This window comes from Pristiophorus japonicus, chromosome 20, assembly GCF_044704955.1.
Source record: "Pristiophorus japonicus isolate sPriJap1 chromosome 20, sPriJap1.hap1, whole genome shotgun sequence".
NCBI classification, from domain to species: Eukaryota; Metazoa; Chordata; class Chondrichthyes; family Pristiophoridae; genus Pristiophorus; species Pristiophorus japonicus.
The window spans coordinates 12,031,391-12,059,149 of record NC_091996.1 but is presented as its reverse complement, the minus strand read 5'-3'; the positions used below and the strand labels follow the sequence as shown (position 1 = coordinate 12,059,149).

The 27,759-nt window shown below is 50.2% G+C and overlaps 1 protein-coding gene across 1 annotated transcript in view; it reads left to right on the top strand.

Moving 5' to 3' along the window:
* kcnt1b (potassium sodium-activated channel subfamily T member 1b) overlaps window positions 1-27,759 on the top strand; it is a 264,397-nt gene that overhangs the window by 171,959 nt on the left and 64,679 nt on the right. Inside the window, exon 19 of the mRNA XM_070863605.1 lies at window positions 19,104-19,209. Within this exon, the coding sequence (XP_070719706.1) occupies window positions 19,104-19,209 (106 nt within the window). The remainder of the gene's footprint in view (window positions 1-19,103; window positions 19,210-27,759) is intronic.

Sequence of the window (27,759 nt, the reverse complement as noted above, 5' to 3'; positions counted from 1 at the left end):
TCATTGTGAGCAGGTAGAGATGTCTACTGGTATAAATCAGGCACAGAAGAATATTTGACAGTATTTGCAGTAAGCATAAATGCTAAGTATATTATTTAGTTTGCTTTAAAATAGATGTGTTATTTACAACAATAATAACTTATATTTATATAGCAACTTTAACGTAGTGAAACGTCCCAAGGTGCTTCACAGGAGTATTATGAGATCAAAAATTTGACACCGAGCCGCATAAGTAGAAATTAGCGCAGGTGACCAGGTCAAAGTGGTTGGTTTTAAGTAGCGTAGTTTAAGAAGGAGGAAAGAGAGGTAGAGAGGTTTAGGCAGGGAGTTCCAGAGCTTGAGGTCCAGGAAACACAAGGCATGGCCACCAATGGATGAGCGATTATAATCAGGAATGCTCAAGAGGACAGAATTAAAGGAGCGCAGACATCTCGGGTTATGGGACTGGAGGAGATTACAGAGATGAGGAGGGGCGAGGCTACAGAATGATTTGAAAATAAGGATGAGAATTTTGAAATCGAGGCGTTGCTTAACCGGAAGCCAATGTAAGTCAACGAGCACAGGGGTGATGGGTGAGCAGGACTTGGTGCGAGTTAAGACACGGGCAGCTGAGTTTTGGATCACCTGTAATTTAGGCAGGGTAGAATGTGGGAGGCCAGCCAGGAATGCATTGGAGTAGTCAAGTCTAGAGGTAGCAAAGGCATGGTGAGGGCTTTAGCAGCGGATGAGCTGAGGCAAGGGCGGAGACGGATGATGTTACTGAGGTGAAAATAGGTGGTCTTAGTTATGCTGCGGATATGTGGTTGAAAGCTAATTTCAGGGTCAAATATGACACCAAGGTTGCAAACACTCTGGTTCAGCCTCAGACAGCAGTTGGGAAGAGGGATGGAGTCAGTGGCTAGGGAACGGAGTTTACCATATAATAGATGATAATTGTAGAATTTATTGGCAATACCACATCCATGTTTTGCATCGAGACAACTAATTGTGCACATTATTTAACATAGAGCCATAAGCGTGAACAAGACATTTGGTGCAACCCAGTATTCAAGTGGTATTTATAAACTCAAGACTCAAGTCTCACTCTTTAGCTCTCACTCTTTAGCTTTATAAATGCTATCTCATTCACCACAGCACATACTTTCTTATGCAAAAGCAAAATAATGCGGATGCTGGAATCTGGAACAGAAAATGCTGAAAATCTCAGCAGGTCAGGCAGCATCTGTGGACAGAAAGCAGAGTTAATGTTTTGGGTCGATGACCCTTTGTCAGAACTGGAGAGTGTTCGAAAAGAACAGATTCTTAACAAGCACTGAAAGGGGGAGGGGAAGAAAGAACAAAAGGGAAGGTCTGTGATAGGTTGGAAGGCAGGCGTTTCGAGAGACAAAAGGGATGATGGCCCTAATTCAAATGGTAATGCCAGGAGTTAGAAAAACATTAGTCAGGATAGGGTGTAAATGGTGGGATAATGACCAACTGCCATTAAAGACAAGGAGAAAAATAGAAAGCAAGGAGCAGGTTCGGAGTGGGGGGGGAGAAGGGAAGGGAGACAAAGATTGGCAGTGGAGAATTAAAGTGACAGGCGACCGGAAGCTCGGGGTCACCCTTGCGGACTGAACGGAGATGCTCCGCAAAGCGGTCACCCAATCAACGCTTGGTCTCCCCAATGTAGAGGAGGCCACATCGTGAGCAGTGAATACATGCTTTCTTATAATTTGCCTTCTAACAAAGGCTGAGCATATCAGGCGTAACCATGTGACAACCAGACTGCAGCAATTCAGATATTACATAAGAACATAAGAATTAGGAGCAGGAGCAGGCCATACAACGCCTTGAGTCTGCTCTACCATGCAATAAGATCATGGCTGATCTTCGACCTCAACTACAGTAAATAATTTGGAGGACCAAACTAAGCTACAAGGAAATGGCTGAGACCTTAGACCTTAAACAATTATTTTGCTTCGGTCTTCACAGTGGAAGACACAAAAACCATGCCAAAAATTGCTGGTCACAGGAATGTGGGAAGGGAGGACCTTGAGACAATCACTATCACTAGATTGTGCTGGACAGGCTAATGGGACTCAAGGTAGACAAGTCCCCTGGTCCTGATGAAATGCATCCCAGGGTATTAAAAGAGATGGCGGAAGTTATAGCAGATGCATTCGTTATAATCTCCCAAAATTCTCTGGACTCTGGGGAGGTACCAGCGGATTGGAAAGCAGCTAATGTAACGCCTCTGTTTAAAAAAGGGGGCAGACAAAAGGCAGGTAACTATAGGCTGGTTAGTTTAACATCTGTAGTGGGGAAAATGCTTGAAACTATCATTAAGGAAGAAATAGCGGGACATCTAGATAGGAATAGTGCAATCAAGCAGACGCAGCATGGATTCATGAAAGGGAAATCATGTTTAACTAATCTACTGGAATTCTTTGAGGATATAATGAGCATGGTGGATAGAGGTGTACCGATGGATGTGGTGTATTTAGATTTTCAAAAGGCATTCGATAAGGTGCCACACAAAAGGTTACTGCAGAAGATAAAGGTACACGGAGTCAGAGGAAATGTATTAGCATGGATCGAGAATTGGCTGGCTAACAGAAAGCAGAGAGTCGGGATAAATGGGTCCTTTTCAGGTTGGAAATCGGTGGTTAGTGGTGTGCCACAGGGATCGGTGCTGGGACCACAACTGTTTACAATATACATAGATGACATGGAAGAGGGGACAGAGTGTAGTGTAACAAAATTTGCAGATGACACAAAGATTAGTGGGAAAGCGGGTTGTGTAGAGGACACAGAGAGGCTGCAAAGAGATTTAGATAGGTTAAGCAAATGGGCTAAGGTTTGGCAGATGGAATACAATGTCGGAAAGTGTGAGGTCATCCACCTTGGGGAAAAAAAAACAGTAAAAGAGAATATTATTTGAATGGGGAGAAATTACAACAGGCTGCGGTGCAGAGGGACCTGGGGGTCCTTGTGCATGAAACTCTTTTTGGGTCCTTGTGCATGAAACTCTTTTTGGAGTTCACCTGCAAAAACATAAAACATGTATCCGTGCCACCCGACCTGGATGACACACACAAGACATTTACAAGGCCCCTTTTTTATTTATTTTTTTGTGTTTTTTTTTTTGGGGCACTAAAATCAAATTTTTCCTTTTTCCAGTGCCCCCTATAAAAGGAGAGGGGGACACTAAAAGCACCGGCAATTAAAACAAATTAAACTTTAAAACGTAAAATCAAATTAAAATTTGGTTGCCGGGCGTGATGATGCACTCCAGTCCCTCCGGTGCCCACCTCTCGCGGAAGGCCGCGAGCGTACCGGTGGACACCGCGTGCTCCATCTCCAAGGACACCCTGGATCGGATGTAAGAGCGGAAGAGAGGCAGGCAGTCAGGTTGAACGACCCCCTCGACCGCCCGCTGCCTGGACCGGCTGATGGCACCCTTGGCCGTGCCCAGGAGCAGTCCTACGAGGAGGCCCTCGGACCTACCCGCTCCCCTCCGCACAGGGTGCCCAAAGATCAGGAGAGTGGGACTGAAGTGCAGCCAGAATTTCAGGAGCAGCCCCTTCAAATAGTGAAACAGGGGCTGCAACCTTGTGCATTCAATAAAAACATGGAACACGGACTCCTCCAGACCGCAGAAATTGCAGGCGGCCTGGGAGTCCGTGAACCGGCTTAAAAATTTGTTGCACGGCACTGCTCCGTGCACCACCCTCCAGGCCAAGTCCCCGATGAATAGTGGGAGGACCCCTGCGTAGAGTGCCCTCCATCGGGGACCCCCGCCTCCTCCGGACGGCAAGATGGTACGCCATGGCGTGTCCGGACGGCCGGCGAGGATGGCAAAGTTGAGGGTGTGCAGGAGCAGCCCGTACAGGAAACCCCTCCGCGCGGAACTGAAAGGCACGGAGGGGATTTCCCCGAGGCGGCTCAAGTTGTGAGGCGCCGGCCCCCGAGGGAGGTTCCGGGGTTTTGCGCCGATGAGGAATTCCGTCCGGACGGGGGTCAGTTCGGACGGGATCTCCCCACGTGCTTGAGCCTCCTCGATACACCTAACGGAGTCAGGGCCCAGAGCTGTTTTTAGCGACTCGATGGCATCGGCCGCGCGGCGGACGTTGGCAGAATTTAGGCGCCGCGCCAGCGTGACTGGCGCCATCCAGCCCGCTCCTCCGCCATCGAGCAGGTCCCTGACCCTGGTCACCTCACCAGCCACAGCCCTCTCTTCCGACCGCCACATGAAGCCTCGGCCGTGGAGGTACGGATTCCCGAGCAGCGGTTCCTGCAGGACGGCCGCCACTCCAGCCGGCGGAGAGCTGCGCTTGGTGGAGACTTTGTTCCAGACCCTGATGAGTTCCCTGTAAAAGACAGGCAGCTCCCGGAGGGCGGTCCTGGCACCCCCCAAGTTCACAAACAGGAGCTGCGTGTCATAATTGAGGTCGAGCTGCTGGCGGAAGAAATACCTCGCCAGAGCACACCACCTAGGAGGGGGCTCGACGTAAAGGTATCTCTGCAGGGTCTGAAGACGGAAAGTCGCGAGCTGGGCGCTGACGCACACCAACGACTGACCGCCCTCCTCAAGCGGGAGACTCAAGACCGCGACAGAGACCCAGTGCTTCCTGTTGTTCCAGAAGAAGTCCACCAGCTTCTTCTGTATCTTGGCGACAAACGCAGGGGGAGGGGTCAAAGTGACCAGCCGGTACCACAGCATTGCGGCCACCAGCTGGTTTATGACTAGCGCTCGACCCCTGTAGGACAGCACTCGGAGCAGTCCTGTCCAGCGCCCTAGGCGAGCGGCGACCTTGGCCTCCAGCTCCTGCCAGTTCGCCGGCCAGGCTTCCTCGTCGGGGCTAAGGTAGACTCCCAGATAGAGGAGATGGGTCGTGCTCCAGGCAAAAGGCCTGAGCTCCTCCGGCAGGGAGTCCACCCGCCACTGACCCACCAGGAGTCCGGAACATTTCTCCCAGTTGATCCTGGCGGAGGACGCGGCCGAGTAAATCTCCTGGCACTCACGCATCCTCCGCAGGTCAGCGGGATCCTCTACCGCGAGGAGCACGTCATCGGCGTAAGCCGAGAGGACGACCTCCACGCCCGGCCCTTGCAGAGCCAGTCCCGTCAACCTCGTCCGCAAGAGGCGCAGGAAAGGCTCCACGCAAACGGCGTATAACTGGCCGGACATGGGGCATCCCTGGCGCACCCCTCTCCTAAAGCGAAGGGGCGCCGTCAAGGACCCGTTAACCTTAATCAGACACTCCGCGGCGGCGTACAAAAGTCGGATCCGGGCGACGAAATGCGTCCCGAACCCGAAAGCGCGCAGAGTTCCGAGCAGATAGTCGTGATCCACCCTGTCGAACGCCTTCTCTTGGTCGAGGGATAGGAAGGCGACCGACAGACCAGCCTCCTGGGAGCAATGGATGAGGTCCCGGACCAGATGGATGTTGTCGTGGATTGTCCGGCCCGGGACCGTGTATGACTGGTCGGGGTGGATCATGTGGTCCAGCACGGCACCAAGGCGAGCAGACATCGCCCTGGCGAAGATTTTGTAGTCCGTGCTGAGGAGGGAGACCGGGCGCCAGTTCTTAAGGAGGCGGAGATCGCCCTTCTTAGGCAGCAGGACGATGACTGCCCTGCGCCAAGAGAGGGGCATCTCCCCGGTCGCCAGACTTTCCCCCAGGACCCGCACGTAGTCGCCCCCCAGGACGTCCCAGAACGCCCTGTGGAACTCCACGGTCAGCCCGTCCAGCCCCGGGGATTTTCCCCTCGAGAGCCGGGCGAGGGCACCGGTCAGCTCCGCCAGGCTTAGCGGAGCTTCCAGATTTTCGGCGCCCTCCGGGCCGACCTTCGGCAGGTCCTCCCACAAAACTCTACGCGCTTCCTCGCTGGACGGATCCGGAGAGAACAGAGCCCCGTAATATTCACGGACCCTGTTGTTGACGCCCTCCGGATCCGAGACGAGAGAGCCGTCGTCGGCCAGCAGCGTCAAGAGCTGCTTACGGACACTCTGCCTTTTTTCCAGCGAGTAGAAGAAGGGGGAGCCGCGGTCCAGATCCCGCAGGAACCGGATCCGCGACCTCACGAACGCGCCTCGGGACCCGACGAGCTGCAGGTCCTTCAGCGCGGCCTTCTTCGCTTCGTACACCGTCCGCAGGGCCGGGTCCTGGACGACTTGACCGAGACGGGCTTCCAGGTCGAGCACCTCTTTTTCTAGGCGCCCGACTCTGGCCGCCCGCCTCTTGGTCGACCCCCTCGCGTACTCTTGACAGAAGACGCGGACGTGAGCCTTGCCCACGTCCCACCATAGCCTCAAGGAGGGGAAGCCCCCCTGCTTCCTTCTCCAGTCGGACCAGAATCGACGGAACGAGTCCTGGAACCGCACGTCCTCCAGCAGCCGGTTGTTAAAGTGCCAGTACGCGGACCCCGTCCTCGCGCGGAGCGAAGCGAGCTCCGCCCACACCAGGTGGTGGTCCGAGCACGGCACCGGCCGCATGGAGGCCGCCGGGACGCAGGAAACGTACGCCCGAGACACGTAAAGGCGGTCGACTCTAGACCATCCAACTCCAGGCCTCACCCAAGTAAAGGCGCTGGAGTCGGGGTGGAGATTTCGCCAGACGTCCACCAAGTCGAAGGACCCGACCAGGTCCCTCAACTTCTCCATCGCCGTCATGCACTGCGGGGCACCGGAGCGGTCCCTCGCCTCGAGGGTGCAGTTAAAATCCCCCCCGAGGACAATGCAGTCGCCGACGTCGACGGAGCCAAGAAGAGCGGACACCTCTTCAAAGAAGCGCGTTTGCTGCGGGCCGGGATGAGGGGCGTACACGTTCACGAGATGGAGCGGCACGTCCCCCAGGCGAACCGTTACGTGCAGCAAGCGGCCTGGCACGGGCTCCTCGACCCCCAAGATCTCCGGCTGAAAATGCGGGCCCAGCAAGATGGCCACCCCACTAGAAATGGCGGTGAGGTGGCTCATGCGGACCTCTCCTTGCCATTCCAGGAGCCACGTGGCTTCGTCTCCCGGAACGGTGTGGGTTTCTTGCAGGAAGCACACCGCATATTTCCCCTCCCGCAGGAGCGAAAAATTGTCAAATCTACGGCGTGCCCCTCTGCCGCCGTTGATGTTGAGGCTGGCTATGGTTATCTTCATGACAAAAGCATAGTGCAACCTCTACCTTAACCTATTGTGGGGGAGGGAGCGGAGTCTTTTGTTGAACTCCGCTCCCTCCGCAGCCCAGCGAGGAGTCCCTCGAGCTCGCGCAGCTCAAGGTGCTGCTCCTTTGTCAAGGGCCCGCCCGCGGCCAAGGTTTTAACGGCGGCGCGGACGGACCCCTTGATCAGCTCCGGCTCGGACCATTTTTCCAGGGCCAGTCGGGCTTGGTCGCGGCGACCCCGGCTCTGGGCCAAAAAGTCCCGGAGTTCCTTTGCAGGAACGAGGAGGGCCTCAGCGGCGGCCGCGAGCAGATCCACCGCCTCCCTGGCGGTGGTCTCTAGGTCTTCACCCGCGTCCCCCACCGAGTCCCCGTCCTCCTCCGGGAGGTGGCCGCCAGCAGCCGGCCCATCGACCGCACAAGGTACGGCAAATGAACCGGCCGCTCCAACCGGCCCTGGCACTGCCCCGATCCCACCCCCAGGATCGTCGGCAGAGGAGTCCCCACTGGGCTCTTTTAAAAATGGTGCTGGGTCGGGAAATGACAGCGGAAGGGGTTCCCCCTCCGCCCCAGGAACCGGAGAACAAGGAGAGACCCGGCCATAGGAAATCCCCAGGCCCTCCAAGTGCTCCAGCTCCAAAGTAAGGGGCGAGGGTGGGTGTTCCTCCCCCTCCCCGCTGCCACCCCCCGGCCCAGCATCTACAGTGTCATAATTATTTGTTTCATTCTCTGCCGGGTCGAGCAAATCCCGGGGGAAGTTGGGTAATAGCTGGGCGGGCTCAGGTTCGGCCTTTTCGGCCTCGCCCGCCTCAGTCCCCGGGACGCCCGGTCCGGCGGCTACGCATTCCTCCGCGGTCCCCACGCCCCCCACGACAGGCAGATCTTCCACTCCATCCCCGGGAGGCAGAGGCTGGGCAGCCTCAACTGTCTCACCCTCCCCGGGGAAAGACTCCTCGCGCCTGCAGCGCAATTTGGGGGCGCTGGTGGGGGACGCGGGACACGCGGCGGGCACCGCCTCCTCCGCGGAGGGATGTTGTTCCCCCTCCGCCTCATTGGGGCGGTGCCTCTTTTTGTTCCTGGGGGCGCGCGGAGTCAGGGAGACCTCCATGTCTGCCGAGGCCTCCCGCTCCGCCCCCCCCTTTTCCTTTTCTTGCCCGCGCCCGGGCCCCTCTGTGGTGTTGTTCAAGGGCTCGGGCACGGGCTCGGGGCACCCCGCGCTCGCCGGTGACGGGGTTGGGCTGAGCGCGGTGGTCAAATTATCCGGCGCACTGAGGGGACCCGCCTCTTGATGTTTCGTCTTCTTCCGCGCCTTCTTTCCGGTCGGACGCTCTCCCTCCCCCCCGCCGGAGGCCCTGAAAACAAAGGCCTCCGACGATGCCCGCGCACCCATGGCTCCCGGCACGCGGACGCAACTAGGGGGAGGGGTGGCGGCAGCGCCAGCCTTGGCCGCCTTCGGTGGTTTGGCGGCCTTGGAGGCGGGGCAGTTCTTACGAACATGCCCCACCTCCCTGCAGGCATGGCACCGCACGCCGTCCGACGTCCAGAAGACGCGGTAGGCAGTCCCCTCGTGCACCACATTAAAGTGCCCTTCTGTCACGTCCTCCCGCGCCAGCCGGACAAAGAGCTGGCGGCGGAAGGAGAACACGTGGCGCAGGCTGTTCTCCCTGAGGCCGAGCGGTATGGGGTTGATCCCTGACCTTACCTCCCCCAGTTGTTGTAGGTGAGGGAGGAGGAGCTCAGCGGGAACAAAGGGCGGGACGTTCGACACGATGACCCTCTGCGCGGTGGCCTCGAGAGGATCCACCGGCAGGAACGTCCCGCCCACCGTGAGCCCCTTTTCGAGGGCCAGGGACACCGCCCGCTCCGACCCCAGGAAGAAAACAGCCTTCCCAGACATCTTGGAGGCTGCGACAATGGCCGAGGGGCCGACTACCCCAGCCATCGCCCGCACGCACTCCTCAATGCTCATTGTGGGGTGAGTGTAGCTCTTGACCCCGTGTTTTCTAGTAATTAATCTAAATGGTGGCAGGGCAGCGGGTGGCGCAGGAGGTGCTGTGGAAGCGGTTGCCACCTGCGCATACGTCCTTGCTGGCCCTGCCACCGGCGTGGATGGGGTCGCCATCACGGGGTCCCTTTAAGGGCTACACCCACCCCAAAGTCACAGGCCTTAATGGTCTTAATTGGCCTCTTGTATAATGACTGAGCAGAGGAGCCCTTAACGAGGCACCTCTCCCCTCGTTGACAATTGGGGAGAGGCCTTGCTCCCTCTGCTCAGTTGTCTTAATTGTTTTTTTTTGTAAAATTGGAAGGAAGAGGCCTCAGAGAGAGAGGGGAGAAACAGAGTAGCAGAGAAAGAGAGAGGGGGGTGGGAAGGGGGGGGGGGGACTGCGAGGGCAGGTCTCCCCTCGCAGCTGTGGGTGGGTGCACTCCCCAGATTGCAAAAACACAAAAGTCCTTGGGGTGGTCTTCAGGTGGGGGGAGAAGATGTCTTCACCTGGGGTAGCTGAAGCCACCAGGCACTCCTAACGATCCTTAATTGGGTAATTAATAACAATCTTCAGCCTGGTAGCTCCAGCTATCCCAGGCTAGGCAAATGTGGGGGGTGGGGGGGGTTCCAATTGTGGGGGGGGGCCTAGTTGTAAGCACGGCCCCCACGCACACTTCCACACACACACACACCCCCCGCGATGTTCCGGCCCTCAGTGGTCTTCTTTCCTCCCCCCACCGAAACAACAAAGTCTTTTGGGGAAATGCACCAACACCCACCTGTAGAGTAGTTGAGTCTCCCTCCTTCCACACTGGATGGTTGTTGTGGTTTTTCCCCCTCTCTCCAACTCCTTGCAGAAATGGAAAAGTTGATAAATGTTTTCTGCTTCCTCCTCTCCCTCTGGATGAAAGTTGAAGGTGAAGCCCCTTCCTTCCTTCTCCTCCTGGGCTGGTCTCAGGGCTCTCCAGGCAGGAGCTCAAGTTGCTGGCTGCTTCCCTCACTGCTCACAGCTCCTACTGAGCAGGACACGCCTCTACTGCTCCACAATTGGTCCTTGTGCATGAATGACAGAAGGATAGTTTGCAGGTGCAGCAGGCAATGAGGAAGGCGAATGGAATATTGGCCTTCATTGCGAGAGGGATGGAGTACAAAAGCAGGGAGGTCCTTCTGCAACTGTATAGGGTATTGGTGAGGCCGCACCTGGAGTACTGCGTGCAGTTTTGGTCACCTTACTTAAGGAAGGATATACTAGCTTTGGAGGGGGTACAAAGACGATTCACTAGGCTGATTCCGGAGATGAGGGGGTTATCTTATGATAGATTGAGTAGACTGGTTTACTCGTTGGAGTTCAGAAGGATGAGGGGTGATCTTATCAAAACATTTAAAATAATGAAAGGGATAGACAAGATAGAGGCAGAGAGGTTGTTTCCACTGGTCGGGGAGACTAGAACTAGGGGGCACAGCCAATTTAAAACCGAGTTGAGAAGGAATTTCTTCTCCCAGAGGGTTGTGAATCTGTGGAATTCTCTGCCCAAGGAAGCAGTTGAGGCTAGCTCATTAAATGTATTCAAGTCACAGATAGATAGATTTTTAACCATAAGGGAATTAAGGGTTATGGGGAGCGGGCGGGTAAGTGGAGCTGAGTCCACGGCCAGATCAGCCATGATCTTGTTGAATGGCGGAGCAGGCTCGAGGGGCTAGATGGCCTACTCCTGTTCTAATTCTTATGTTCTTATGTATGTTCTTATAGTAATAAGATAGTGGAATGGACAGATAAGAACATATGAAATAGGAGCAAGAGTAGGCCATACGGCCCCTCGAGCCGCTCCGCCATTCAATAAGTTCATGGTTGATCTTCGACCTCAACTCCACTTTCCCGCCTGATCCCCGTATCCCTTGATTCTCCTAGGGTCCAAAAATCTATCGATTTCAGCCTTGAGTATACTCAACGACTCAGCACCTACAGCCCTTTGGGGCGGAGAATTCCAAAGATTCACAACCTTCTAAGTGAAGAAAGTTCTCTTCATTTCAATCTTAAAAGGCTTACCCTTATCCTGAGACTATACCCACTGGTTCTAGATTCTCCAGCCAGGGGAAACAACCTCTCAATATCTACTCTGTCAAACCCTCTCAGAATATTGTATGTTTCAATGAGATCACCTCTCATTCTTCTAAACGCCCAAGAGTATAGGCCCAATCTATTCAATATATTGCAAATACTAGGAGTTAGACTTAGTAGCAGAGTCATCACATATCATGGGGTTCAAATGAGTTTTTCCAATCAGTTTATTTTTTTCTCCTGAGAGATACTGGGTAATTTATTATACTGCATTATAATATGGGTAAATAGTGTAACATAACGATACTGATTAGTGTGAACAGCGCAGATTTACCATCATCCTAGGTAGCTTCATGGAGGCATAAAGAAAAAAATGGACCAAACCAAAGGAGGAGCTAGTAGAAGGTATGGTGCGATTCAAGGAGAATTAAAAGGATAGAGGGAGGGGGAATGGGAGTGGGTTAGCGAGGATTTCCAAGTTGTGCAGCTTAGGCTGCTGAAGGCATGGATGCTCGCCAATGGTGAGGCAAAGGGAAGGACAAGAGACCAGAGTCAAAGGAATGAAGTGTTTGGTGAGGAGGAGGCTGCGGAGATGATGGTAAAATAGTCACTTTTAAAATACTGCACCAACACACTAAGCAGTGCGCTACCAGGCAAAGTCATAGCAACAGTCCATCTTCATCAAAAATTAATGAAATGGAGGAGAGTCCGTTGGAGTTCATTGGGCGAATGGCTGTTTTAGAATGAGCAGACGTAATGGTTCCACACTTGCTTGTGCATCCTCAGCTGGGGTGAGGGCAAGACTGAATAGAAGTATAAATTGATGGATGGTTTTCTTTTGTCGATCAATTATGCTCACATCAAAATTAGGAATTTTCAGTCCTTGTGTAAACTGTTGTCAGCATCTCCCTAAGATTCCCAGCTCAGGTACCTAGCAGTCAGCTGAAGCATGAAGCTGCCTCCGTTCTACCTCAACAATGTCTTCTCTTCTTCGGCAGTCCCCTGGAACCGAGGATGACTTGCTTCGACACTAAAACGAGTTCTCGGGTGACTGATGAGTCCAATGCGAGACCTACAGTCTCTGTCACAGGTGGGGCAGATGGTGGTTGAAGGGACGGGTGGGTGAGGTACTTGGGTTGTCGTGCGCTCCTTCCGCTGTTTGCACTTGGCTTCTGCGTGCTCCCAACGGAGAGACTCGAGGTGTTCGGCGTCTTCCTGGATGCTTCTCCTCCACTTTGGGCGGTCTTGGGCCAGGGATTCCCAGGTGTCGGTGGGGATGTTGCACTTTTTCAAGGAGGCTTTGAGGGTGTCCTTGAAGCGTTTCCTCTGCCCACCTGGGGCTCGCTTGCCGTGTCGGATCTCCGAGTAGAGCGCTTGCTTGGGAGTCTCCTATCGGGCATGCGAACGATGTGGCCCATCCATGATTGAGCGTGGTCAATGCCTCAAATCCCTGTGGCTGAAGAGTTCCTCACGAGAGTCGCAATGGGGATTCCGCCCACTAAGGGGCACAATGGACATGATCTTCACCATGCGTCAAATTCAAGATAAATTCAAGGAGCAGCACCAACCTCTGTACATGGCCGCCTTTGACCTCACAAAGACCTTCGACACTTGTCAACCATGAGGGATTATGGTGTGTCCTCCTCAAATTCGGCTGCCCTCAAAAGTTTGTCACCCTCCTCCGCCTGCTTCACGATGACATGCAAGCCGTGATCCTGACCGACGGATCCACCCACAGATCCATTCCATGTTCGGACCTGGGTCAAGCAAGGCTGTGTCTTCGCACCAACGCTCTTCTTGGTCTTCATGCTGCAATGCTCCATCTCACCCTCCGCAAACTCCCCGCTGGAGGGGAGCTAGCCTATAGAACGAACGGGAAACTGTTCAACCCCCGTCGCCTCCAGTCCAGATCCAAGGTCGTCTCAACAATCTACCTTAAGCTCCAACCTCAAGAGCACCATCTGCTGCCCTAGCACGGAACTTTTCCATGTTCAACAGCACCAAATCCTTTTGCTTTTTTTGAGTGACGTTGATGACTGCAAATAACGTACACTATTGTGCTAATGGGTACGTGCCCACTGTGAACGAGGTTGAGACTGCTCAAACTTATTCCACTTCAATTGCTACACTGTCAGAAAGCGAAGACTTTTATGGAGCCCATTTAGTGGGATGATTCATCATTGCAGATAACACCAAATTGGGGGGGGGGGGGTGGGGTGGGGTGGATGGTCAATACTGAGGAGGATTGCAACAAATTGAAGGATTAATAAACTTGCAGAATGGGGATATAATTGGCAAGTGAATTTCAACACAGAAAATGTGAGGTATTACATTTTGGTAGGAAGAATAGGGAGGTCAATTAATACTTGGAGGGTGAGAGTTTAGGTGGGGCAGAGGAACAAAGGGATCCCGGAGTACAAATACAAAAATCATTAAAAGTTGCGACACAGGTTAGCAAGGCCATTAAATAAGGCAAACCAAAGCACTAGGATTTATTTCTAGAGATGTAGGATGGAAAAGTAGGGAAGTTATGCTGAACCTGTATCGAACCTTGGTTAGTCCACACTTCGAGTACTGCATACAGTTCTGGTCACCGTATTATAAAAAGGATATAGAGGCACTGGAGAGGTTGCGGAGAAGATTTACAATGTTGATACCAGAAATGCGAGGGTATACCTATCAGGAAAGGATGAACGGGCTGGGTCTTTTTTCTCTTGAAAAAAGAAGGCTGAGGGGTGACCTAATAGAGGTCTTTAAAATTAAGAAAGGTTTTGATAGAGTGGACACAGAGAGAATGTTTCCCCTTGTGGGGAAGAGCATAACTAGAGGCCATCAATATAAGATAGTCACCAAGAAATCCAATAGGGAATTCAGAAGAAACTTCTTTACCCAAAGAGTGGTGAGAATGTGGAACTCGCTACCGAATAGTATAGATGCATTTAAGGGGAGGCTAGACAAGCATATGAGGGAGGAGGGGTTATGCTGATAGATGTAGATAAGGAAAGGGAGGCTCGTGTGGAGCATAAACGCTGGCATGGACTGGTTGGGCTGAATGGCCTGTTTCTGTTCCGCATATCCGATGTATTTTTCATTTGATGACTGAGATAAGCTTTGGGTACTGAACCTCAGGAAGGATGCATTAGCCTTGGAGGGGCTACAGTGCAGATTCACCAGGATGATACTGGGGCTGAAAGGGTTTAATTATGAGGACAGGTTGCATAAGAACATAATAAATAGGAGCAGGAGGAGGCCATTTGGCCCCTCGAACCTGCTCCGCCATTCAACAGAATCATGGCCACTTCCACTTCCCTGCTCGCTTCCCCATAAATTTGTGGTGTATTCCCTTGTGTTTAGAAAATTGAGAGGTGATTTGATCGAGGTGTTTAAAATGATAAAGGAAATCAATAGGGTCGACATAGTAGATATTTCCTCTGATGGGGGTGACCAGAACAAACGGGGGTAATTTTAAGATTAGAGCCAGGCCACTTTAGGAGTGAAATCAGGAGGCATTTTTTCCACACAATGGGTAGTGGAAATCTGGAACTCGCTACCCATAAAGACTGTGGATGCTGGGTCAATTGAAGACCGAGATCAATGGATTTTTGTTGGGTTGCGGGTATCGAGGGATCTGGAGCAAAGGCGGGTAATTGAAGTTGAGATACAGATCAGCCACAGTGTAACTGAATGACGGAACAGGCTCGAGGGGCTCAATGGCCTGCTCCTGTTCCTCTGCATTCACACCCAAGCCCCAGGAGTGAAGTGCGTGATGTGCGACAACCGGTCCCCTTGAAGAAAATCACGCCATTCACAGCATTCTCTTAAATAAGCCGAAGGATTGCACTCTTGTGGCAATCTTTCATTTCAGGGCACAGAAGTTGCACAACGGTAGTCAATGGGTTACTGGCGATAACTTCAACAGCTGAAGGAACCTGAAGAATTAGTTTGCAATACTGAATCGCTCAAATATTTATGCTCAGTATTGCTTATTAGTCCCGACTAGTGAACAATCTCAAAAGTGCAAAGTTTGCTTATATTTATTGTGCTGTTACAGGTAAGCACACAACCCATTCGAACAACTGTGCATTGTTCCAGAATTATTATTTTTTCTCTATCTATTCCACTGCAAGTGAGCGTGGTCGCAATCTATAAAGTTAATAAGCAATGTGGTGTAGTCAATAACCATTAGTCCAGAGATTTAGTGGGGTGATTCAGCATTTTCATTTTTTTTTTAAATCCAAGTTAAAGTGTAAAATGGGATCATTCTGGGGGACTAAGCAGTTTTTCTTTGGAAATTGCCAAACTCAACCCAGTCACGACATACAGTTGATTCAATGGCACCATCTTGTGGTCGTGTAGATCTTTTTTCTTTTGAGAGAGAAGCGCACTGGGCTCTTATAGGTTTGAACATATAAAGAAAGACTTGGTTTTTATATCACGTCTTTCATGACCTCAGGATGCCCCAAAGCATTTTACAGCCAGTGAAGTAATTTGAAGTGCAGACACTGTTGTAAAGCAGGAAACACGGCAGCTAATTTGCGCACAGCAAGGTCCCACAAAGTGATCATGACCAGATAATGATGTTAGTTGAGGAATAAATATTGGCCAGGACGCCCCTTCTTTGAAATTGCAGCGTGGGATCTTTTACCTGCACCTGAGAGAGCAGATGGGGCTTCGGTTCAACGTCTCATCCGAAAGACGGCACCTCCGACTGTGCGGCACCCCCTCAGCACTGCACTAGCATGTAAGCCGAGATTTTGTGCTCAATTCTCTGGGATGGGACTCAAACCCACACCTTCCTGACTCAGAGGCACAAGTGCTACCAACTGAGCATATTCAGGTAGTTTGGCTGAAATCAGTGAGTGGCCATTTGTATCATGAGCATTAATATTGTCATGGAAAGGGTTGTGGCATAATCCAGTTTCATATGTGGAGACCTGTTTGATTAATCATTGCAAAGTGAAATTATTGCGACCTTTTGTTGCAAATTATAAAAATGTATCAAATGTCATCCTAATCTCTATGTTTTTACAAAATTGTAAGCATGTTGTTTGTAAAGAAAGGGCAGAACTTTCAACTTCACTAAGCCCAATTTTCCTTCAGGGGTATATAACAGGTGGCCAACCTGCTACTGCCTATTTTACGCCCGTGCCGAAGTTTACAATTCCATGAAAGATAATGGGCTCAAAATTGGCCCCTGCCAATTTTTGGCACACTCACCCAAGGTGCGCAGCTTTTGTCCACCTCCAAGCGCCAAAAATCTTCCTCCCGACTTTGGCAGCTGTCCAGCCTCTCCTCGGTAGTGGCCAGTGGATTGGGGGCAGAGCCAGCGTCCTGGCGCTGAAAACAGTGCCGGGATGTCTGCACATGCGCGTTAAGAGTGTGTGCGCATACGCAGTAGCTCCTCGCCCCCAGCATGTCCTGCAGCCTGTGAGAGGGACCCGATGCTCGCAGTTGCCGCCCCAATCCCTGGCCGAGTGTTCTCGGGTCGTCCCGCCCCTATCCCTGGCCGAGTGGTCAGATGAAGGTAGGACTTCTATTTTTTACTTGTTTTTGATTGCTTATTACTTTTTGTGCTTTGTTTAGTGCTTTGTAAGTCTTGGGGCTTTAGGTGCAGGTCCTCTCCGCTTTCTCCTATTTTTTATTTGTTATTGAATGCTTATTTTTGCGCTTTGTTTAGTGCTTTGTAAGTCTTGGTGCTTTAGAATGTACCGACCTGCGCTGATTTCGTAACTCTCCACAAGGGTGTGGCCACATACACTGGCCTAAGTTAGTTTGGAGCAACTATTAGCTGTCAAAAGTGGCTTAAATGGCCAAAATTGGCGCAGGTGGCTGGTAACACCCCCTTTTGAAAAAAACGAAACTAAACTTTAAAAAATCCTAACTAACTCACTTACACTGGTGCAAATTGAATGTACAAAATGGGGATTTTTAAATCACGCCAGAAAAATCAAGTTGCTCCAAAAGAAATGGAGCAACTCCTGGGCAATTTTGGGCCTAATAAGAAGAAAATATTGGTTGGGGGTGGGGGGGGGCGGGGGCTCTAGACAGAGTAGATAGAGAGAAACGGTTCCCATTGGCAGATGGGTCGAGAACAAGAGGACACGGATTTAAGATGATTGGCAAAAGAACCAAAGGCGACATGAGGAAAAACCTTTTTACGCAGCGAGTGGTTAGGATCTGGAATTCACTACCAAAATTCTCTGGACCCTGGGGAGGTACCAGCGGATTGGAAAGCAGCTAATGTAACGCCTCTGTTTAAAAAAGGGGGCAGGCAAAAGGCAGGTAACTATAGGCCGGTTAGTTTAACATCTGTAGTGGGGAAAATGCTTGAAACTATCATTAAGGAAGAAATAGTGGGACATCTGGATAGGAATAGTGCAATCAAGCAGACGCAGCATGGATTCATGAAAGGGAAATCATGTTTAACTAACTTACTGGAATTCTTTGAGGATATAACGAGCATGGTGGATAGAGGTGTACCGATGGATGTGGTGTATTTAGATTTCCAAAAGACATTCGATAAGGTGCCACACAAAAGGTTACTGCAGAAGATAAAGGTACGCGGAGTCAGAGGAAATGTATTAGCATGGATAGAGAATTGGCTGGCGAACAGAAAGCAGAGAGTCGGGATAAATGGGTTCTTTTCCGTTTGGAAATCGGTGGTTAGTAGTGTGCCACAGGGATCAGTGCTGGGACCACAACTGTTTACAATATACATAGAAGAGGGGACAGAGTGTAGTGCAACAAAATTTGCAGATGACACTAAGATTAGTGGGAAAGCGGGTTGTGTAGAGGACTCAGAGAGGCTGCAAGGAGATTTGGATAGGTTAAGCGAATGGGCTAAGGTTTGGCAGATGGAATACAATGTCGGAAAGTGTGAGGTCATCCACCTTGGGAAAAAAAACAGTAAAAGGGAATATTATTTGAATGGGGAGAAATTACAACATGCTGTGGTGCAGAGGGACCTTGGGGTCCTTGTGCATGAATCCCAAAAGGTTAGTTTGCAGGTGCAGCAGGTAATCAGGAAGGCAAATGGAATGTTGGCCTTCATTGCGAAAGGGATGGAGTACAAAAGCAGGGAGGTCCTGCTGCAACTGTATAAGGTATTGGTAAGGCCGCACCTGGAGTACTATGTGCAGTTTTGGTCATCTTACTTAAGGAAGGATATACTAGCTTTAGAAGGGGTACAGAGACGATTCACTAGGCTGATTCCAGAAATGAAGGGGTTACCTTATGATGATAGATTGAGTAGACTGGGTCTTTACTCCTTGGAGTTCAGAAGGATGAGGGGTGATCTTATAGAAACATTTAAAATAATGAAAGGGATAGACAAGATAGAGGCAGAGAGGTTGTTTCCATTGGTGGGGGAGACTAGAACTAGGGGGCACAGCCTCAAAATACGGAGGAGCCAATTTAAAACCGAGTTGAGAAGGAATTTCTTCTCCCAGAGGGTTGTGAATCTGTGGAATTCTCTGCCCAAGGAAGCAGTTGAGGCTAGCTCATTGAATGTTTTCAAGTCAAAGATAGATAGATTTTTAACCAATAAGGGAATTAAGGGTTACGGGGAGAGGGCGGGTAAGTGGAGCTGAGTCCACGACCAGATCAGCCATGATCTTATTGAATGGCGGAGCAGGCTCGAGGGGCTAGATGGCCTACTCCTGTTCCTAATTCTTATGTTCTTATGAAAGGGTGGTGGTGACAGACTCAATTGTGGCTTCCAAAAGGGAAGTGGAAAAATAAGTACCTGAAGGAAAAAAATTTTGCAGGGCTATGGGGGAAAGGGTGGAGGGAGTGGGACTAGCTGAAGTCCTCTTGAAGAGCCGGCACGAGCTCGAAGGGCCGAATGGCCGCCTTCTGCGCTGTAACCATTCTATGATTCAGCAAAAACCATAGACCTTCCTTCTTTTCTGTTTGTGTGCAGGTACGTGAAAGGATACCCTCCCAATTCTCCCTACATTGGAAGTTCTCCAACTCTCTGCCACCTTCTACCGGTGAAGGCTCCCTTCTGCTGCCTGAGATTAGACAAGGTAAGAGACACTCGGCCTCAATGGGTACACGGCAGACTAAGCGGGCTGATGGTACTGTGCTTGCAGGAAACAAAAGGACCCCGACTGCAGCAGAAGAATTGGGAGGACAGTACAAGAATATCAATTTATTTACGGAAGATTTATGGTCTAGCATTATGATGATACTTAGCTTTTTGGAGAGTTTCTGATCTCTAGATCCAGGGTAATCAGTGAGATAAATAGCCTCTTATTTGGAAAGAGCTACTGTTGCTGTTTGGTGTTTTCTTTGTGTGAAAGTGGTAGTGTCTCCCCGTCTATTGGTCTCTGTGACAAACCCAATCACAATAATCGCTAATAGTTTGATGTTACATAGAATTACATCGAAGTTACAGCACAGAAGGAGGCCATTCAACCCAACTGGTCTGTGCCGGCATTTATGCTCCACACAAACCACCTCCCACCCTACTTCATCTAACCCCGTCAGCCTATCCTTCTATTCCCTTCTCCCTCATTTACTTATCTAGCTTCCCCTTCATTTTGTTGATTATTCATTCACTGGATGTGGCCGTCGCTGGCAAGGCCGGCATTTATTGCCCATCTCTAATTGCCCTGGAGAAGGTGGTGGTGAGCCGCCATCTTGAACCGCTGCAGTCCGTGTGGTGAAGGTGCTCCCACAGATACATCCGGAGGCATGGAATAAAAAAGCAAGGAGGTAATATTGCATTTGTACCTTAGTTAGGCTGCATCTAAGGGTAATTTTACACATTCAATTATAGGAAGGAGATAAAAGCGATGCAAAGGGTGTAGTGTCGATTCAGTCAGTAATATCAGGAATGAGTGGTTCTGGTTACAATCACAAATAATTTAAAGAGACTACCGTGAGATTACAGAGCTAGTTGAAGTTAAACAATGTGACATCTGTGAATAAATGTTTTTTTTTATTAATCAGGAATAGATTCTGCAGTTATTTCACCTGCCTTCCGTGTGCATGAATGTTACCTCAGTTTTGTTCTTGCTTATTCAAGCTTTCCGCCTGAAGTGATTGACATTGTGTTGATGCAGCATTCTCAGCTCAATCTTTGTGCAAAGCCAAACGCTTTAACCTCTGTATCACTCACTTGTTTCCTGGGTATTGTGACGTCAACATACTGCTGGCTGCAGGCCATCCAAGGGTTTTAGGTGGAATAACGCTCTGTATTACAAGCTGCTGAGGGTGTTTAGAATTGTAGCTTTTCTTTTCTTGCCATTTGCCCTCATTTATGCGGCAGTAAATTTCCAGTGGCGATTAAAGGGCCGCTGCAGCCTGAGAGTGAGGAGTTAAACGTGACTGAAAGTAACCCGAGACTTTCCAACAAACATTTCACTCAGGATCCTTTCCACCTGCCAAAGAGAAAAAACCTTTACTTAAGAATTAGGGGCCAGGAGTAGGCCATTCGGCCCCTCGAGTCTGCCCCGCCATTCAATGAGATCATGGCTGAACTTTTACCTCCACTCCACTTTCCTGCACTATCCCCATATCCTTTGATTCCCTTAATATCCAAAAATCCATCGAACTCTGTCTTGAATATACTCAAAGACTGAGGCCCCAAGTTTCGACATGATTTGCTCCTGATTTTTAGGAGCAACTGGTGTAGAACGGAGTATCTTAGAAATTTGAACTCTCGTCCTTTAGTTTGCTCCAGTTCTAGTCAGTTAGAACAGTTTCACTTTGGAACAGAATTTTTTTTGCAAAAGGGGGCGTGTCCGGCCACTTACGCCTGTTTTCAAAGTTTCGTCAGTGAAAACTTACTCCAAACTAACTTAGAATGGAGTAAGTGAAGATTTTTGTACGCTCGAAAAAACCTTGTCTACACTTTAGAAAATCAGGCGTAGGTTACAAATCAGGCGTAGGGAATGGTGGAGGGGGGGGGGGTTTAAAGGGAAGTTTACAAACATTAAACACTTCAGTTTTACAAATAAAGAGCCATCATCAAGAATAAATGATAAAAACATCAATAAATCAACCAATAAATCAATCAAAAAAAAATTAATAAGAAATAATTTCTTTTAAAAAGATCAATAAATAAAACATTTTCTACTTACTGACTGCAGCACCGGGAGCCCTCCAACAGTGTGTCTCCCCCCCCCCACCCCCCCCAGTGTGTCTGTCAGTGTCTCTATCTCTCTGTCTTCTGTGTGTGTGTGTCTCTCATTCTCTGTCTGTCAGTGTCTGTGTTTCTGACAGCGAGGGGAGGGGGAGGAGGGGGGTAGAGGGAGGGATGGGGGAGAAGGGGGAGGGATGGGGGAGAAAGGGGAGAGGGGGGGAGGGGGGAGGAGGAGAAAGGGGGGAGGGGGAGATGGGGGGAAGGAGATTTGGTGGGGGGAAAGAAGATTTGGGGGGGGGAAAGGAGATGGTGGGGGGGGAAGGAGAAGGGGGAGGGAGGCTGAACGGGCCGGGCCCGAGACTTCGGGCAGGGCCCGTCCCCAGCACCAGATTTACAGGTAGGTGGCGTTGGGTCGGGTCGGGGGGAGCGCGGGTCGGGGGGGTGGTGGGAGGGAGGTCGGTTCGGTTCGGGTCGGGAGGAGGGAGAGAGAGGCAGGTCAGGTCGGGACCAGGCGGGGGGGAAGCGGGAGTCGGGTTGGGTCGGGTCCGGGGGCGGAGGGGCGGGGGGGGAAGCGGGAGTTGGGTCGGGGTCAGGGTCAGGTCCGGTTCAGGGAGGGAGGGGGAAGCGGGAGTTAGGTCCGGTCCGGAGGCGGGGGGGTGGGAAGCAGGTGTCGAGTCGGGTCGGGAGGAAGCAGGAGCTGGCCGTGGGAGGAGCCTTATTCACGCAGCCCCAGTGAGGCCATTGGGCCAGGGCTAGGGGCTGCGTGCTTCGGCCCCTCCCACACAGTTTTGGGCGCCTGGAGCTACTGCACATGCGCGCCCACTGAAGCGCATGTGCAGAGGTCCCGGCACTGTTTTCAGCGCAAGGACCTGGCTCCGCCCCCTACAGCTCCTGCTGCGCTGCGCCGAGCTGCAAACGACCTGCAGGGAGCTGGAGAATCTGGAGGGTTTTTTTAGGCGCACTTTGTGGCACGAAAAACGGGCGTCCAGGTCGGGACTGCGCCGTTCTAGGCGCGGCTCGAAACTTGGGCCCTGAGCCTCCACAGCCCTCTGGGGTAGAAAATTCCAAAGATTCACCACCCTCTGATTGAAGAAGTTTCTCCTCATCTCAGTCCTAAATGGCTGACCCCTTATTCTGAGACGGTGACCCCTGCTTCTAGGAAACATCCTCCCTGCATCTACCCTGTCAAGCCCTGTTTTGTATGTTTCAATGAGATCACCTCTTATTCTTCTAAACTCTAGAGAATACAGGCCTAGTCTACTCAATCTCTCCTCATGGGACAATCTTCCCATCCCAGGAATCAGTCTGGTGAACCTTCATTGCACTCTCTCAATGGCAAGTATATCCTTCCTTAGGTAAGGAGACCAAAACTGTACACAATACTCCAGGTGCGGTCTCACCAGGGCGCTATATAATTGCAGTAAGATGTATTTACTCATACTCAAATCCTGTTGTAATAAAGGCCAATGTACCATTTGCTTTCTTAAATGCTTGCATGTACCTGCATGTTAACTTTCAATGGTTCGTGTACAAGGACACCCAGTTCCCTCTGAACTCCAACATTTCTCAATCTCTCACCATTTTAAAAAACTCTGCTTTTCTATTTTTCCTACCAAAGTGGATAACTTCACACTTCTCCACATTATGGCCCCAAGTTTCCACATGATTTGCTCCTGATTTTTAGGAGCAACTGGTGGAGAACGGAGTATCTTAGACATCGCAATTCTCCACATTTAAGTTTTCTGCAGTTCTAGTCAGGTAGAACAGTTTCACTTTTGAACAGAATTTTTTTTTCAAAAGGGGGCGTGTCCGGCCACTGACGCCTGATTTGAAAGTTTCCACAGTGAAAACGTACTCCAAACTAACTTAGAATGGAGCAAGTGAAGATTTTTGTAGGCTTGAAAAAACCTTGTCTACACATTAAAAAATCAGGCGCAGGTTACAAATTAGGCGTCCGGAACGAGGTGGTGGGGGGGGGGGGGGGAGGGGAAGTCATTAAATTCTACAATAAATCCTTAGTTATACTTATACAAATATTATACAAACAAATCCAACCTGAATAAAAATTTATAAGCAAAGAAAAGATTAAATAAACCATGTTCCTACCTGTGTGAAAGTGCTTCAGGCAGGCCTTTCAGGCAGCGGTTTGCCGTCGGGACCGACCGACGGCAGGGGGGGAGGAGGGAGGGAGAAGACTGCAGGAAGCCTCAGTACTTGAGGCAGCCGTTCCCGACGGGCCCGACGGACGGCAGCGGGAGAAAGCTGGAAGAAGCCTCAGTGCTGATCATGGAAGGGCAATGTGGTTTTATTAAAAAATGTTAAAAATTGAACAGCTACAAAGAATTTGAATAGTCTCAAACAAGTGCATGTGTCCCGTTTATCACAGTCTATCTTTAATTACAGAATGCACTCCCTCACCCTCACACACAGAAATATCAAGAAAATTAAAATGCAAGCCTTTGCAAGGGTTCAATAAACAAATTTTCACTTTTTCTGCAGCACTTTTTAAAATGGCCGCGTGCCAATGTTTCCTTCACACTGCGCGTGCGCGAACGCTCCAAAGCGCACGCGCAGGGTTGCCGGCACGAAAAAAACTCATTTAAAATTGTACCCGCCCCCTCCTACTTACAAAATCGGCGCGAGTGGTAGGCTCCGCCCCCTGTGCGCCGCGCCAAGCAGACATCGAGCTGCAAAGCGCTCGAGAATAGCGCGTTTTTTTTTTTCAGGCGCCCTTTTCGGCGCGAAAAACGGGCGCCCAGCTCGGAGGGGCGCCTGTTTTGCCGCGTGTGGAAACTTGGGGCCTATATTCCATTTGCCATGTTCATGCCCACTTACTTAGCCTGTCTATATCTCCTTAAAGTCTCTTTGCATCCTCCTCACAACTTACATTCCCACCTCGCTTTGTATCATCAGCAAATTTGGATATATTACATTTGGTCCCCTCATCCAAATCATTGATATAGATTGTGAATAGCTGGGGCCCAAACACTGATCCTTGCGGCACCCATCAAGCTGCGATAGATTCTGTTTCATATCATTCATGTGATTGAGAACGTGGGAATAGTTATTCAGCCAAGCGGGAAATTGTACAACCTCCAATGCCCAGTCCAGATCCAAGGTTGCTCCAACCCCTGTCATTGAATTACAATATGCAGATGACGCTTGCAGTGGTGCACACTCGGAGTCCGAACTCCAAACCATCGTTGGCACCTTCACTGAAGCCTACGAGAGACTGGGCCTTACATTAGTAAGATAAAGGTCCTCTACCAACCAACCCCCATCACACAGTACTGCTCCCTGGTTATCAAAATCCAGGATGAGACCTTGGACAATGTGGACCACTTCCCATACCTTGGGAGCCTAATATCAGCAAGGACAGACATCGATGATGAAGTCCAACACTGCCTTCAGTGTGCCAGTACAACCATCAGCTACCTGAGGAAAAGAATGCTCGAAGACCAGGACCTCAAACCCGGCACCAAGCTCATGGTCTACAGAGCAGTAGTAATACCCGCCCTCCTCCTATACTTCAGAGACATGGATTATGTAAAGTAGGCACCTCAAAGCACTGGAAAAGTACCACCGATGCCTCCGCAAAATCCTGCAAATTCATTGGCGGGATAGGCGCACCAACGTCTGCTTTCTCTCTCAGGCCGACATCCCCAGCATCGAGGCATTAACCACACTCGACCAGCTCCAGTGGGCGGGCCACATTGTCCTCATGCCCGATGCTAGACTCCCGAAGCAAGCACTCTACTCTGAGCTATATCACGGCAGACGAGTCCCAGGAGGGTCGATGAGGGCAGTGCGTATAATGTAGTATATATGGATTTTGGCAAAGCTTTTGATAAGGTCCCATATGGCAGATTGGTCACGAAAGTAAAAGCCCATGGGATCCAGGGCAAAGTGCCAAGTTGGATCTAAAATTAGCTCGGAGGCAGGAAGCAAAGGTTAATGATTGATAGTTGTTTTTGTGACTGGAAGGCTGTATCCAATGGGATTCCGCAGGGCTCAGTGCCGTGTACCGTGCTTTTTGTGTTATAGATCAATGACTTGGACTTGAATGTTGGGGGCACTATTAAGAAGTTTGCAGATGATACTAAAATAGGCTATATGGTTGATAATGAAGAAGAGAGCTGCGTGCAGATTACAGGAAGATATCAATGTATTGGTCAGTTGGGCAGAACAATGGCAAATGGAATTCAATCCGGATAATTGTGAGGTAATTCATTTGGGGAGGTCTAACAAGACAAGGGACACTGAAAGATGTAGAGGAACAAAGGGACCTTGGAGTGCAGGTCCACAGATTCCTGAAGGTAGCAGGCCAGGAAGATAAGGTGGTTAAGAAGGCATATGGAATACTTGCCACACCTTGAGTATTGTGTCGAGTTTTGGTCTCCTAATCTGAGGAAGGACATTCTTGCTATTGAGGGAGTGCAGCGAAGGTTCACCAAACTGTTTCCCGGGATGGCAGGACTGACATATGAAGAAAGACTGGATCGACTAGGCTTATATTCACTGGAATTTAGAAGAATGAGAGGGAATCACCTTAAAGCATATAAAATTCTGACGGGATGGGACAGGTTAGATGCAGGAAGAATGTTCCCGATGTTGGGGAAGTCCAGGACCAGGGGTCACAGTCTCAGAATAAAGGGGTAAGCCATCTAGGACTGAGATGAGGAGAAACTTTTTCACCCAGAGAATTGTGAACCTATGGAATTCTCTACCACAGAAAGTTGTTGAGTCCAGTTCATTGGATATATTCAAAAGGGAGATAGATGTGGCCATTATGGCTAAAGAGATCAGGGGATATGGAGAGAAGGCAGAAGTGGGGTATTGAAGTTGCATGATCAGCCATGATCATATTGAATGGTGGTGCAGGCTCGAAGGGTTGAATGGCCTGCTCTTGCACTTATTTTCTATGTTTCTATGTTTATTAGTCGATGCATGGAATATTAGAGCAAGGAGGTTATGCTTGAACTGTATAAAACACTGGTTAGGCCGCAGCTGGAGTACTTTGTACAGTTCTGGTCACCACATTACAGGAACTATGTGATTGACTGGAAAGGGTGCAGAGGAGATTTATAAGAATGTTGCCTGGACTGGAGAATTTTGGCTATGAGGAAAGATTGGAGAGGCTGAGTCTGTTTTCTTTGAGGTGTATAAAATTATGATGGGCCTGGATAGAGTAGATAAGAAGGACCTGTTTCCCTTGGCAGAGAGGCCAACAACCAGGGGGCATAGATTTAAAATATTTAGGGGGGGATTTAGAGGAGATATGAGGGGAAGTTCCTTCACCCAGAGGGTGATGAGGGTCTGGAACTCACTGCCTCAAAGGGTGGCAGAGGCAGAAACCCTCATTGCATTTAAAAAGTACTTGGATGTGCACAAAGTGCCGTAACCTGCAGGGCTATGGACCAAGAGCTGGAAAGTGGGATTAGGCTGGAGAGCACTTGGTTGGCCGGTGCAGACACGATGGGCCAAAATGGCCTCCTTCCGTGCTGTAAATTTCTATGATTCTACAATTCTATGACACCCTCCTTGAAAAAAATGCAACATCCCCACCGACTGTTGGGAATCCCTGGCCCAAGACCGCTCAAAGTGAAGGAGGAGCATCCAGAAGGGCACCGAACACTTTGAGTCGCTTCGCCAGGGACACGCGGAAGCCGAGTACAAACAGCGGAAGGTGCTTATGACAAACCAAGCACCCCATCCATCCGTCCCTTCAACCACCATCTGCCCCAACTGTGACAGAGACTGTAGAATCCCGCATTGGTCTCATCAGTCACCTTCGAACTCAGTTTCGCGTGGAAGCAAGTCATCCTTGACTCTGGGGGACTGCCTAAGAAAAAGATGATTCAGCCAACAATGTGATCCAGATATGCTTGTAATAAAACTTTAATTGGAAACCATTCAAAAGACTCAAGAGTGTCACGAAGAACAGTTGTCTAAAATCCAGAGCATTCAAGATACAGCAATGAGTCATTTTTTGGCATGGATTGTGTGACTGTTGTCACATTTACAGATGGTGAGACTGACTCTTGTGACATGACTGTGTTGTGGAGGAGATGTCTCTTTCTACTGCGATAGTCACGGGGTCCTGTTACAGTAGGCACCAGAACAAAATAGCAAAAGCACTCTGAGTGCAAACTGTACAGGGTATTGGTGAGGCCACACCTGGAGTACTGCGTACAGTTTTGGTCTCCGTATTTAAGGAAGGATATATTTGCATTGGAGGCTGTTCAGAGAAGGTTCACTAGGTTGATTCTGGAGATGAGGGGGTTGGCTTATGAGGATAGATTGAGCAGGTTGGGCCTATACACATTGGAGTTCAGAAGAATGAGAGGTGATCTTATTGAAACTTATAAGATAATGAGGGGGCTCGACAAAGTGGATGCAGAGAGGATATTTCCAGTCATAGGGGAGACTAAAACTAGGGGACATAGTCTCAGAATAAGGGGACGCCCATTTAAAACTGAGATGAGGA